Source organism: Limanda limanda, chromosome 3 (genome assembly GCF_963576545.1).
Source record: "Limanda limanda chromosome 3, fLimLim1.1, whole genome shotgun sequence".
NCBI classification, from domain to species: domain Eukaryota; kingdom Metazoa; phylum Chordata; class Actinopteri; order Pleuronectiformes; family Pleuronectidae; genus Limanda; species Limanda limanda.
Genome location: NC_083638.1, coordinates 12,127,130 through 12,141,906, shown reverse-complemented (window position 1 = coordinate 12,141,906; position 14,777 = coordinate 12,127,130). Strand labels below are relative to the sequence as shown.

At 40.9% G+C, this 14,777-nt stretch overlaps 1 protein-coding gene across 1 annotated transcript; it reads left to right on the top strand.

The window, feature by feature from the left end:
• The first annotated feature begins 526 nt into the window (after positions 1-526).
• Positions 527-14,777, top strand: ulk3 (unc-51 like kinase 3). The gene is made up of 17 exons (XM_061068222.1): positions 527-588; positions 1,710-1,853; positions 2,175-2,315; positions 2,556-2,676; positions 3,101-3,196; positions 3,427-3,570; positions 4,254-4,336; positions 5,294-5,449; positions 5,659-5,764; positions 5,915-5,955; positions 6,140-6,242; positions 6,787-6,851; positions 7,190-7,262; positions 8,657-8,697; positions 11,612-11,659; positions 11,781-11,844; positions 13,653-14,777. The coding sequence occupies exons 2-17, from the start codon at positions 1,749-1,751 to the stop codon at positions 13,667-13,669; spliced, it is 1,404 nt and encodes a 467-aa protein (XP_060924205.1). The 5' UTR covers positions 527-588; positions 1,710-1,748; the 3' UTR covers positions 13,670-14,777.

Here is a 14,777-nt window from a genome sequence, read left to right as displayed (position 1 = left end):
ATGATATTTTTAAATGTATTAAAAACACTGCCATTAACCGTTAATATGTTTGTGAATTGAAAATCAGACGATCTTCATTGATTGGCGCGGTCAGGTGGACTGTGATTGGTTGATTTCTTCGAGGCGTCTGCTACCTGCTAGCCTGCTAACGTTAGCCTAGCTGTTATGCTAACTAACCCCAGGGCTGGAGGAGAGGAGCTGGTGTTGTTATTCCGGTTTGACCATGGGTTTGACGCAGCTTCCGGAGGCAAGACCATGCGAAACAAAACAGCAAAACTCCAGCTAAAGCAAAATAGATTAAATTTACAACAACAAGGTTTATTAATGTTATATAATAACCAGCCTCATTAATGTTAATTAGACTTTTCCGAGCTTGACTAAAAATAAATGGTGGTGTCTGTTGCTGAACGAGTCCAAAAGAATGAGTGTGTGTGCAGTAACCACGGAGCGACGCCAGGAGGCAGTGTGATATTTCCTGAGTCACTTTGTGGTCAGCTGATCTCTGCCGTGCAGCGTGGGTCCAGCCCACAGCTTGGTGTCATGTAAACACTCAGCCTTCATTCATGCGCCTCATCTGGTAGCTCGCAGGTATGTTTCAGCTGCTTCCACTTGTAGTCTTTATCATATTTATAAACATCAGAGGGGTGTATCTTCTTCCGGGTTTGTTTTTTAGTGGATTAACATTTATAGCTGAGGTAGTTACAACAAGCTAACTGTACTGTTCAGTCCACCAAAGCCCAGCCAGTGCTTTGGTGCTTTCATTAGCTCGATTCCACTTAGCTGTGGAGCCCTGAGAGACCAGATTCAGATCAGTAACCTGTCATGTTACAGTTCACTGTGCCCCTGGGTCTGGCCCCAGGCTCCATCACAGACCTACTGACCCTCATGTGCCTGTTGCAGCCGGAGAGCTTCAGCTGGAGCCTGGCTGGCTGTTCCAGAGTCGAGGTTGAAAACGAAAGTTGACCGTGCCTTTGCCATCTGGGCCCCTCGACTTTGGAACGGCCAACCTGAGGAGAGGACTTCTTTTAAATCACTTCTTACACTTGCTTTCATCTGATACTGTGATTTGATGGTTTTGTCCTCACCTTTTATTTGACTTGTTCACTTATCTTTATTGTCATTTTACTGCTTGAACATGTTATTATTTATTATTTTTATTATTATTGTTCGGACAAATACATGTTACAATACGGTTTTACACATTTAACAACCCTTTCTGAAATCTGTCATGCATTCAGGACACATGAAGCTCGAGTAAACACTGACCTAATTTAGTAAACTTTGAATTTGTTCACGCGAACAGCATCAGAATGAGTTTCACAGTGGGAGGTACAGGACAATGTGATCCAACTTCCTGTCTGCACTATTCAAAGCTGTGCATTGAACTGCTGTATTTGGAGTGACCCACATGTCATCTTTCTACGGATTGTTAAATCACACCACAAAATTGATTGACAAGTTATTAATTATTAACATAATTTGCTTATCGTCTTGATCTTATCATCTTTATAGTTGAGTAATAAATACTGTCCCTGAACTAGGATGACGTGATGTAAAGCATCCTATCCTCGTGCATGACAATGAAACATTCGTGTCACCACCAACAGGCCAGTATTCTGTAGCTGAACATGACCTCTAACCTCTCCATGTAAGGGTGAGAATCATGCAATAATTTGGTGCCAATAGTTGATATTGATCTTGTATTACAGCCCCAGACCTGCTTGGGAAATTTGATTGATGTTGTCGACATGGCCTCAGGCTCAAGCTTTGCTCCTCCAAAACTGGCAGACTTCATCCTCACAGAGCGGCTGGGCAGTGGAACCTATGCTACAGTCTATAAAGCCTACAGGAAGGTGGGTTTGTGCAGTTATGGGTTACTCCACATATGTCCAAATAGAAACAGCCATATGTCATGTTAAATGTTTGATGCCCAACATTAAGGTTCCCTGTACTTTACTGACTTCATAAATGTATTATCCTTCAGTAACAATGACATTTCAGTGGATGTGCCATTACTACTTCTGCTTTCTACCATCCCAAAGGTTGCCTTTAGGCTTCAAGAGAGTGGTTTGCAATGAGTTTATTAACAGTTACCACTTGCTGGAACTATTATAAGTTAGTTTTATTGGTTGATTGTGGAAGTTGAAGCCTGTTTTCTGAATGTGATGTTGCAGGGCGACAGTCGAGAGGTGGTGGCAGTGAAGGTAATTGGGAAGAAGACACTAAACAAGGCATCTACTGAAAACTTGCTCACAGAGATTGAAATCCTCAAGACTGTGCGTCACCCTCATATAGTTCAGTTTAAAGACTTTCAGGTAATCTCATTTATATCTTTTAAATTTGTTCTAGCTCATGCAACAGATGTGTTGTGAATATTTTTCTTTGCATTTCAAATGTCCTATGACGCCACGGTATTTTCACCATGGTAACAATGTTGAGCATCTGTCCATACAAGCTACATCTTAATTTATGGCCATGACACAAGAAGTCACTACAGAAAATCCACCTACTTTGAAAGATTGTTTCTTTTTTAAAAAGGAAATCTCTTTCATTAGTGGGATGCTGAGAACATTTATTTGATCCTGGAGTGGTGCTCTGGTGGAGATCTCTCCCGCTTCATCCGCAGTCACAGGATTTTAACCCAGAGCGTGGCTCGACGCTTCCTGCAGCAGATTGGTGAGTAATTGCCAGACCTGTTTTTAGATGATTGGAGTTATTTAAGATGACTTACAAATAACACAATTTTAAGACTAGTAATCAGACTTGAGTTGAAGGTGAACCTCAGGGTTTGTGGCCTGTTTTGATTACTCTTATTTCACTGCAATATACACCGTTACCTATTTCCATAACATGTGGGAGTTGTTGCACCTCTTTAGTGATGTTAGCCTTTAAATAACTTGGAAAATGTATAGAAATAATATGAACTTTGAATTGTGTGTAAATTATGTTAAGTTTAGGAGTTTGGCAGGTTCATGTAGGTTTGAATCATATACTCAATAATTTATTGCAAGTATGCCCTCACTGAGTTCACTGATACAGGCAGAGTTTAGTATCGCTGTTTTCTCTCATTGTGTATTTGTTTGTGTGTCTGTATAAACAGCCTGCGCTCTCCAGTTTCTCCATGAACGAAACATTTCACACCTGGACTTGAAACCTCAGAATATTCTGCTGAGCGGCTCAGCCCTCAAACTAGCAGGTGATCTCATGTGCCAGACACAGGAAAAAACCAACTGTCATGCTATTTGTGCTGTTATGTTTACAGAGTTAACAAGAGTTGATACAAGTTTCTTTTGTAAACGTTATACTTGTGCACATTGCATTATGAACATATATAACTGTAGAGCTATACAGGAGTTAAAGGCATTTTTTGGGGGATTGCATCCAATCGGACGTCTCACAGTGAAAATGTTCCAAATTTGCTTTTAGATTTTGGCTTCGCCCAGTACATGTCACCCTGGGACGAGCAGAGTGTCCTGAGAGGTTCTCCTCTGTACATGGCTCCTGAGATGGTGTGCCGACGCCAGTATGACTCCAGGGTGGATCTCTGGTCAGTTGGAGTCATTCTCTATGGTGAGGACTTTGAATTTAATATCTACCCTTCATATAAATGACACACTACTTCACACAGAGACCAGGCGGATTAAAAGTATTTCAATGCAAATTTTTCCATGGAAATTATCTATTTTTTGTCCCTTGTGTGACATAGCATGAATACCCATGAATAATAATTTCCTTTATGCCCCCTTTTTCATTAATGAAGAGCTTATCAGGTGATCGGCTGAGGAGATTTGAAACAGCTCGCTCAGTAGGTCACAGTCATATTATCAATCATCAAATGGAAGCCTGGCTTGCTCCCCCTTTTATTGTTACAGTAATTGTGAAATAGTAGTACAATAGCACTAGTAATTACACTGTGTTGAGTGACAATGTGCCATATTTAATGGAAGGAGTTACAGTCTCTGTCATCACATGCGCCAAATAGAACAGCCTGTAATTTACTGAGAATGTCTCCCTAGTCAGTCATGGTTCCTGCGTTATAATACAATTATTCATTGGTTGGACCACATGCATTCACAAACTTAGCCTTCACTTTGATGAAGTATTGTGACTTTATCTTTGCACAATTTTAGTAAAATCTGTCAACAGATTTATAAACCTTCCACTCACAATACTCAAAAATCTCACCCTACTCTGTATTCACGGCTGATTATCGATTGCACAAATCCATTTCAACTATGTTTGTCTGAATGTAGAGGCGCTGTTTGGACGAGCACCATTCGCATCAAGGTCTTATTCTGAGTTGGAGGAGAAGATCCGGAGTAACCAGCCCGTTGAGGTAAGTGTCGAACAGAAATGAGTTCCTCGGCCGTGACAGTGTTGTCCTGCTGTAAAATCTGAACGAGTCACTGCTTGCACTGTGCTACCCAGTTTTGTGTAAAGAAATGTCACAAATGACAAATATAGTGATTAATAAAAGTAGCGTAAACTTGTGAAAGACCATGCTGAGTTACGTTCTGGGAAAATGAATAGTCACATAATACAATAATCACAACCAAAGTTTAAGCATAAACTCCAGTAAACAATACATTTAGCTACAGCAACACTGTGCTACTACAGGGAGTTTGCATTTTGCTGTTATTTTACGCCAACATATGTAAATTGTTTGATTTGAACAGTTGTGAATGTTCATTGTAAAACCACTAGATGTCAGGCTTTCTCAGTTTACCTCCACGTATTGCAGCAGGGACAGTGGAGGCGCTGAGCTGAAATGGAGACTTCATGCTCCTCGCCAGTTACAAACTCATCATTTATAGGAACATGTCTTACTCATATGTTCAGTTAAGACTTGATCTATGATTCAGCTACTTTAATGATTTATGTTAATAACTTATATGGTCTAAAAGTCTATTTGAATGTTTAACACATAACACAGGTGTGTCTCTACATTTTAAAACTGCTGCTGGGAGCAGTTAGACGTTGTTGCTGTATCTCTGTCCTGATCTGCCTTCTACATCTACAGACTACAGTTTGATTACCATAGTGACAATAAAGGGTAACTGTACTCCTAATGATGGAGGACTTGCAAAACACTGGAATTCTTGAGCCAAACATTAGGCTTGCACTTTGGATTGCATTAGCACATGGTCCATTACCCAGGGATTCACATAGACAGTGTTAAGGTCATCTTTTGACAGGAGGTAGTGATGTGAGACTAGAAGTCTCCTGGCAACAATCTGCTGTCCTTTTCCCATGGATTGAGTGCAACTTAATAAGGTTGAGTTTTGTGCTTGAGCTACCTCCTGGGGCCAGGGTATCCAAGGACTGCAGGGACCTTCTGCTGCGACTGCTGGAGAGAAATCCAGATGTCCGGATCACCTTTGCAGAGTTCTTCACCCACCCCTTTGTGGATTTGGAGCACATGCCCAGTGCAGAGAGTATCGTGAAGGCGGTAAGAGAAGAAGAAGAATGGGAAGTATGCGTTGGCATGTGTGTGTATTTTCGAGATGACCGTGGATGATGAGTGTGCGGTTGACTGACTCTGAGCACATGCACATATGTGTTAGAAGGGTTGCATTCATGCCTAACCCTACGTTCCTTCACTCTGGAGAGTTGCTGTCATTTGCATTCACTGATGCCAGTTCTTATTTTCTGTTTCAGAAAGAGTTGGTTATGCAGGCCGTTCAAAAAGACCAGGCAGGGGAGAGGTCTGCTGCTCTGTCTCTGTACTGCGCTGCCCTCGAGCACTTTGTCCCCGCTATTCACTGTAAGAGCAACAACCTCTCTCATATCCTGTCTGTGGCTTAAGCCTTAAAACAATGCACTGCCTTTGCTCCACCATAAAACACTGGTGAATTGAAGTCACAAGACGTAAAACCAAGTGTAACACCGACCTCTCCTCTACACACTTTTGCAGACGAGACAGATCGACTACGTAAAGATGCCATCAGGCAGAAGGTATGCCTGAAAACACTCCCTGCATTCACAGTTGGATACTTTCTATTTTCAATTGTTTTTTTTTGTAAAACTCCAGTGGCTTTCACTTGGAAATTAAATGTCCTCTATGAGAACCATATGGTGTGAATAGAGAGCATATGGCATGGTTGACGTGATTGAGTCAATGTAAGAGGACTTCCCACAGGTTAGCCAGTATGTGTCCAGAGCGGAGGAGCTGAAAGCCCTGGTGGCCTCTGAAAACAGGCTGATCTTTGAGGAGGCCCGAACCTCCAGGGATGTCCTCCGAGGTAACGCACACAGCTCAGGGCAGAGGCAAGGCCTCCACATGCAGTCATTAGACTTGTCTGGTTAGGTGCTGAATGAGAGGACGACCTGAGAAATGATATGTGTGTTTTAATCAAACCTTATTACACTTCCCCCAGAATCATTATTCATGTAATTATTATGGTAATGAAAATTCACTCTATACTGCTGTAAACATGAAAGCAAAGAATTCTGATCCTTTTACCTTCATTTCAGTTTATCCTCTCACAAAAAAGTAATTTTCAATCCCTTGCCTCAGATCAGACAGCACTGTAGTTGCTCTCTCAAGGGATTTAGTTTTTTGTTCAAACACACCGTGTTGCTCTGAAATAAATATTAAGAAATCTTAAACAATCCAAAGTATCATAAATACTGGAGTCTTAAGATACTACAATGGCAATGTGGTAAAAAAGTATGACATGTTACATTTAAGTATTATATACTTTCCAGACAATCGCACTGACTGTACTCTGACCTTGTTAAACAGTAGAGCTGAAATGAGTTTATCTGTTCTTCCAACTCTTTCAGAGATGTCTCGAGGCTCACCACGGCTGCTGGCTGCTTTGCAGATGGCCTCTTCTGCCATTGCTAAGGTTAGACGGGTTTAGTGCTGGATCATGCCACTGCTATATAGAAGGCAGGGTGAAGCAGATGTTAGAAAAAATAAACTGAGATGATACAAACAGCTCTCTTTCACATATTGTTTTTCAAATCAAAGATAACGGGTGAAAAACATCTCTTAGTTTCATGTATTTTTTTACCTCTGCTTTTTTACGTTAAAAAACTGAGGTGTGAAATATAACTAATAGACACAATTGTTGAACTATATTTTATATATATATATATATATACTATCAGGATGACCCATGTATCTCCATGGTCTTGAAACGTTTGTGTTGTGCAGCCCTGCTTAATTTGTATTCCCTTATAGGAAGAGATGGATGAACACGAGGCTCTGGATGTTTACCAGCAGTGCTTAGGAGAACTACTGTTGGTGCTAGCAGGTAAAACCAACTCCTTTCTAACATTTTTATACAAGATGGCTTTATGCATTCATTCCACTCCACTGTAGCCCGGGATTTGGTAGTTAGTGACATTTAAATTTGATTTGAACCATAATTTAATCCCAGGTCTGATACTTTGTTATTAAAGAAGCAGAATAATATTGACATAGATACATTTGTTTTTTAAAGATAGAGGTGCCTGAGGATACAGTGAGTTAGTTAGTGAGTTAAAGAGCAGGAACAAGAGTTACAGCCAGAAACTGAGACGGGTCAAGAAAAGCCTGAAGAAAGAGAATAATACACAAGGGAAAGGCTGGAAAAGAGAGGCATAATGAATTGGATATCCAGTAAAAGTATAGAGATGCATTAAGGGAGACTTAAGTGGAAACAGAGAGAGACTTTGAACCAGACAGAGAGACTTTGAGATGGATGTAAAAAAGCCTGGAAAATTACATGGAGAAACGGATTTCGACAGAGTGAAAGACGAACTGACAGAGTGAAAGTCGAGTGAAGCAATAGGTTTGGACAGGGACAGGGACACTTAATAAGGCAGACAAACAGACAGACAGAGGCACTACAGAGGAGACTCCAGTGTCTCTCACTGTGGCCTGGCCTTCATTAGCCCGGGCTCATGAGCTCATCTGGAAGATCGGCCCTAATGGAAGAGGTGGGATAGAGTGATCCACATGTGGCTTTGAGTCGGAATGAGACCTGGTGCCAGCTCCCTGTGTGTGGTATAAGACTCCTGCCATCTGCTTCCCATTCAGGCAGCACACTTCGTTTCTTTGTGTTATTGCACACTCGAAACAAATAAAAACTATTATCTTACAAATGGGCGAGAGTATCAGATCTCATCATTCAGCTCAGTCCAGCCAGAGTCCACTTATTATTGAGCGTGGAGCCAAAGAAATAGTTTAAAAAAAATGTACACTGGAATAGTTAAATCAGATTTTAAGAAGAACCTCCATCTTGTCGGTGGATCCCACGCCATCCCAACCAGCCTCCCTCTCTGCTGTCAGGGAGCCTTGCTGTGTGGCACGTAAGATAACCACCAGGGGGATTGAGGGGAGAAAACATTGGGTCTTTGTTTGGCTTGCAGCTCTTTGTTGTGCAGCTTCCCCACATGCCTTCGCCAACAGAGAACCCTCCTCCTCCCACCCCCCGCTCTTTTCCTCCCTGTCACTCTCCCCTCCAGGATAACTGACTGTGAAAACATTGGCCTACATTAGAACCGTTTCCATCCCCGAGCCCCCAGTCTGCACGCTAGGAAAATCCAATCTAGCCGCTGACCTCTTCTAGAGCAAACAAGGTGATTAGGTGGTGGAATGAGTCCGTCCTGCTTTGCTCTGCTCATTATTATTGTGTCTTATTGTCTTTCTCTCTTGGTGAGCCAGCTGAGCCCCAAGGCCGCAGAAGAGAGCTGCTCCACGGTGAGGTGAGTGGGCAAGAGAGGAAGGGCTTCTGGTTGAGTGCTCACGGTAGGAACAACTTATGTGTCACCTCCAACGAGCCCTCGGCTGTTCACCTAGTTAGGAGAGCACGCTAGTCGCTCCATCACGTAACCCATGAGCCTGCATCCTGTGGTCATATGTGCGTGTGGTCAAATAATGTAATCCGTCATCTGTGGAACTATTTCATACACATAAATCACTGTCCACTTTATAATTGGATACTTAAAGTGGCTATAAGCGATGGATCACATGACCACTTGGGTGTGAAAAGAGTCCCATGGAGTGAAGTGGAGGATTATCGCACAACTCAGTCTGTCCCTTCGGACCTGCAAACTTCATAACATCTGCCCTTATTCCTCTACTCGCTATATTCATACTCCAAACTCCAAAGCAAATTTGTGTATGTGAAAGAATATTGATTCTTATTATTGAGAGACAGAGTTTTTGGCAACTAGTTCCAAGTTTGTGAAAACCTCCCAAAAAAGCTCAAACTGGAATGTTGATTGGCCAGTTTACAATCATATTGCAAATACATGTATTGAGATCAACTAAATCTAGATATTTTTATCCACATTCAATGTCACATGATCTCTGCATTTGCTGAGAAAGTCACAACAAAAAAAAGGCTGTTAAATGAAGTGGAAAAACCCCACCTTACCACCAAGTTTCAAGAAAATCATGTCAGTAGTTTTTGTTTAATCCTGCAAACAGGAAGTCAAATAAACAAACAAACAGAAATAAAAACATAACCTCCTTGACTGAGGTAAGGACAGTCAATGTTCTATTAATTATTTGCCATATGTTTGGCATTTAGGCATAAAAAGGGACTGAATGTGTTGTCTTGGCAAGTTGTTGCAAATCAGTTGATATTGAAGTTATCTGACAAACGTAACTTGATAAACAATGTTGGAAAAAGCATTTTTGGTTTAGACTCCATAATATATTGTAAATATACATTATGTTCTAATTAAAGAATGAAATGAATAGATTTAATATACAGCAGTAAAATCCTGCCTTCTCTCATTTTGTTGCGCTAGTAGGAACTCTTCTGTAGACTACGTCCTTATGCTTGTGCATCAGCCTTAACGTATTCTATAAACCTCCGATTTTGATGGTCCAGTAAATCTACTCGATGAACTTCCAGAAATCAAGACCCTGAATACCAGCATTGATATTTTATTCCGACAAACACATGTCAAACACTGGTGCGTGCCTGACATTAATGCTTCTAGCCCTTTTGTTTTTGTGCATTATTTAACCAGCATCTAAGTCTATAACAGACAACAGTATTTCACCAACAAACCCCACAGGGGGATCGGGGGGGTTGAGTGGGCCTCATAGACCTCCCTATTTGAAGTTTTATGGGTGCTTGTCTTAAGTAAATTCAGATGCGTCTGTAATAATCTAACACAGCATTAGGCGGGCGGGCGGGGGGTGTAATCAAAAGCATGTGTGTATGTGAGAACCCAAAAGAACCAACACATGCCGCCATGTCTGGCCTCCATGTGCGTTCATATCAACTGTGGAGCTCACTTTAGCCTTTCAAAGCTGCAAATCAGGGTCTTGACTTCTCATATGTGAGACACGGCTTTGATTGAACCAGCGCATGTCAACATAATACATGTTGTCCTGTGTCTCAGAAGTCGTAAAGACCTGAGACGATGGTAAATGGTCTCAGACTTTTCACCCCAATGATGTTCCATGTGGATCTGTATGTTATCAATGTGTCCCGCTCTCTCTTGTAGATTTCTTCCACATTGATTGAACATGGTGATTAAAGGAGTTGTGATTAAAGCGCTGTGGCTACATGAGGTTGGGGTCAGGGCTGGATACTAAAAACCTGTGGTCACAATGATTATTTGCCACAAAGGACATGTTGTTAAAGGGACATTCAGCCATCAGTTTAGGTCTCACGTTATTACGACCTCAGAAGTCGCTGCAGTAATACCCAGAGAGGGGTTTGCTTCATCCTGTGACATAGTAGAGATACAACTAGGTATTAAGTTCAGCCAAGAACCTCCATCATCAGCAGAGTACTGATTAAAGTAAAAAGGGCAGCATGAGGCATATGATGACAGCAGTTACTACTTGCAAATGTGTACCATATGAAATGGTTTAAAAAAATTACAGAAAGAGCAAGAAACAGAGCTGATCAGTTTAATCTGATTTGGATGTGGAATTTATGTCAACATGCTTCTTAAAGTTTTTTTGTTCCCTGCTGCGCAAAGACAGTAAACAAACTCAGCTCAGAAAACACATCTGGTGTTTTTTCACTATTTAAAAAAGGGAAAATGTGGACAGAATAATAAAAATGAGGATTCTAAAGCTACTTTTCTTTAATCAAGTGCATTCATTATTTGATCTGATCCACTCTATGTCTTTAATACATACACTGTCATCACAATACTTTCAGGGAAGCATCTGATTGGTCCCATCCCACCATTAATATGTGGTCTGGTGTGATTGGATCTATATCCAATCTGAGTGTGTTCACATCTGTATTTAGAGCTTTCCACTTGAGATCAGATCACAAAAAACACATGTTAACACCAGGTGTGTACGTGGCCACAGCCTCCAGTTTGCAACACATATACAGTAGTAGAGATTGATATTTCACTAACTACAACACATTTTACAACCTGAGAATGTCGGCCTTGTATTTGCACAACAAACTATCCGAGAACCACGAATATCTGTGCATCATGACACTCAGTCCAATAGTTGTTGAGTTGTTTGGAGAGTGATTGACCATCCTACCAACAGAGCCATCCCTAGAGGCACACAGCAAGCTTAGCTAAACCAAGTTATGGTAGGAAACATATTGCCAAATAAAGCCTGAGCAAACACTTGAAACTGTAAAATAAAATGAATTTATAGGACTTTTCTATCTCTCACCAGATTAAAAGTCTTATGAGCAGAGCTGAATACCTCAAAAAACACTTCAAGGTAAGCATGTGTCCCCAAGTTGTGTTTAAGTATCAAGGATTGTGATATTCAATGCAAAATGTTTTTGCTGTTTGCTTGTTAGTTATATGTGGATTTACTTGCATATGTTTATTTTAACCAGATGCAGGAGACTCAGCGAGACGTGTCTCTGGATCGAGAATCTCTTGCTGAATCCGTCAGAAGCTGTGAGTTTCCCTACTGTTCAAACTTTTCCTCTTGCGTGCTGAACCTTGAAGGCATTTATGTGACTAATATGTGGACGTCTGGTGGAGGTTAAGTGAGGAATGGTCGTCTAAAGTCATAATGAGATGTCATTTCAGCGAACATTTTTCCACTAATAAAATATGAGCCATTCTCTTTCTGTGGCGGCCCCCCCGCAGGACTGTCTGGCCCTTTCATTTCATTTCAGTGCAGCCCGGGGCCGCTCTGTCCTCTGCCCTCTTGTAAAGACTATCTTGTGAAAGTGAGACGTAGTGTGAGCAAAAAGGGACTTAACACAAAAACAGCTCACACTGAGGCTTTATTCCTTTCACATATACACAGCACATTATTTAAAGATTTTAACAATATGAAGTGTATCTATCATTAATGTAAAAGGTAAATGAACTTGAACTTCCTGGTCTATGGACTATAAACGAAATACTAAACTGTATTAAAACCTTTTTATTAGTTATATGAATTGCTTTTTAAAACCCTTCCCTAGTTGTAACCTATATACACATATTTTTGTTCCCAGTATTTTCTTGCCTCAGCCTCTAGATGGTTAGAGGATACCTAAAGCCCAGACAATATCCTGTTCTCAGCAAGAAATTCCTGGGGAATTGTGAATAAAAAAAAAAGGGTATGGGGGAAGGGCACCAGCGACTCTCAAGGCTGCTCAGGTTTCCTGAAGAACGTGGCTTCTTATTCTGCTGCTGTTATTTTAATAAAACCGCAGAACAGTCAGCCACGCTAGCTGGCACTGATCCAGCAGCAGTCAGACTGGAGAGGGAGGGTCTCTGCAACTGGTGACCTTAGACCACACCAAAACAAGATGATAAGTTATGCTGAGAACATCAGACCGCGTACCTTTCTGATGTTAAACTGCAGGCCAAGTTCAAATGTCCCAGAATCATTTAACCCTCCCAGACTTACATCAATATCACTGCATGATCAGTTCATGGGTCTGAGGAGCAAAGACTGAGGCGTTTTCACGTTGCAATGTGTTCACAGTTTCAGTTTATGTAACAGCTTATGGAAGGTCAGAGCCCACCAGTTAAACCATATAGTTTATAGCTCATTGAAAAGGACTGTAATATTGTCTAGTTAGTGCAGTATTTGAAGAGTGCACCTTTACCACATTCTGTATGCACAACTTAGCAGGATACTATTAAATACACATGAAAAGGATTAAAACATTAAATGTCTTTATAATAATGATGGCATTTATATAGGAATTATTTTTGATTGAGAAAATATATATATATATAGTTAATTACAATACATCTACCTGCTGGTATCTTGAGTTGAGTTGAGTTAACCCTAACCCTTGCTGGCCATGTTTATATGTATTTATGTTCAAATTAATAGAAAGTATGAAGTTAGTGCTCCTCTCTGTTTTCAAATGGTACACTGGGAAATATACAAAACCACTGACTGAATTTGAAAGTCAGAATAAAATAGAATAAGCTGAGAGAAAGTAGGTTAAGAGAAAATATCAAACAGTTTTAATTCACATTATATGTAAAGGAACACAGTAAAATAATAGTAAGTATGATAATGTTGAGTCCAAGGACTGACCTGTCTTTGAAAGGAGTGGGACATAATTTGTCCTAAACTAATAAAATATTGTTCTGTACAACAGACAAGCACTTCACAGAATGACTGGTGTAGTTTCTGGTTTCTACCTTTTCTTTACTATTTAAAATATAGTATGAAGTTTGAAATTGTAAACATGAAAGAATCTGTTTAAAAAGTGAAACCTAACACACATCGACCTCTTCTGTGTCCTCAGCCTGCTGTTTGCAGTGAGCTTGAAGTGGACCATGGGAACCAGTGGGGATGCTCATGGTCTCAGAACTTCCACCTGACCAGGTTTCTGTAGGAGCCAAATCCAATCTGCATCACACCTCACCCTAACCAACTTGATGTGTGCCAGTGGGATCCTGCAGTCAACAGCCAAGTGTGGTCAAAGTTGCCGGAAGTATTTCTACCAGATTATTATTGTTCGGAGGAATACAACTGTTTAGCTGGTACATTTCTGCAAATAGCTTTTGGATTCTGGATTTGCACACTGAGGTGAATGTGAAAGTTCCCGGCTCTTTACTTTGCACTGGTGCACTGCTTGGCCTCAAATCCCTCCTCCTGACACACCATTCATATGTAAATGCTGGACAGCTTGTACCACAATACCACACTGTCATGGTAAACATGCTAAACTGAGACCCTTGTATTTTGTTTTAGGGCAGAAAATTAAGTCAGTCAGACAAAACTGTAAAAAAAACCCTGATGATACAATCAAATATAAATTGTGATGTTAAGTACCATGAGGTTTTTGAACAGGAGTATTAAGTATATTATATTGAGGCCCCTGCAAACATGCACACACTCCCTTACCCCCACTTTCCCCCACTGCCTTTACTGTGGGTCGACCACAGGCTCACCATGCTCTCTCCGCTGATGGAGCCCTCTCCACCACTATGAGGGGAAAACGGGAGAGGTGCGGCATCTGCCTTATTTACACTAGACTTGCATTTTCTTAGGTTTGGCAGTGGACTGGGATTTGAGGGATACAGTGAGTTGTGGCGCTCAAGGAAAGCTTTATAACTGGGCCTCTGTGAAATGGTGAAAGGCTGAACAGTGGTCGCAGGCTGTCGTCGGTCTTCACGCACTGTTTTCATTTCAGACAGGTAAAGTGCTTGAAAACTGTGAAAAGGGAGCTTTACTTTGTGAAAATCAATTTGAAGAAAATACCTGAAGCTGAAGTCAAATGAGGGTAGGTGTAAATACTATGTGTCACCTGACAAGACTTCAACCCTGCTGTTTACTTTAATTTTGATTTGAATGTTTATACAGCTGTGATTTTATAATGTATTTATTAAATGAGAAATTCAGTGGAAAATAAAATGGCAGTCTCTGA

Bases quoted from the DNA above. Each gene is read 5' to 3' on its own strand.
- ulk3 (XM_061068222.1), top strand. From the start codon at position 1,749: ATGGCCTCAGGCTCAAGCTTTGCTCCTCCAAAACTGGCAGACTTCATC. The intron at 2,316-2,555 runs GTAATCTCATTT...CTCTTTCATTAG, and splicing joins TTCAGTTTAAAGACTTTCAG to TGGGATGCTGAGAACATTTA. The intron at 6,243-6,786 runs GTAACGCACACA...CAACTCTTTCAG, and splicing joins CTCCAGGGATGTCCTCCGAG to AGATGTCTCGAGGCTCACCA.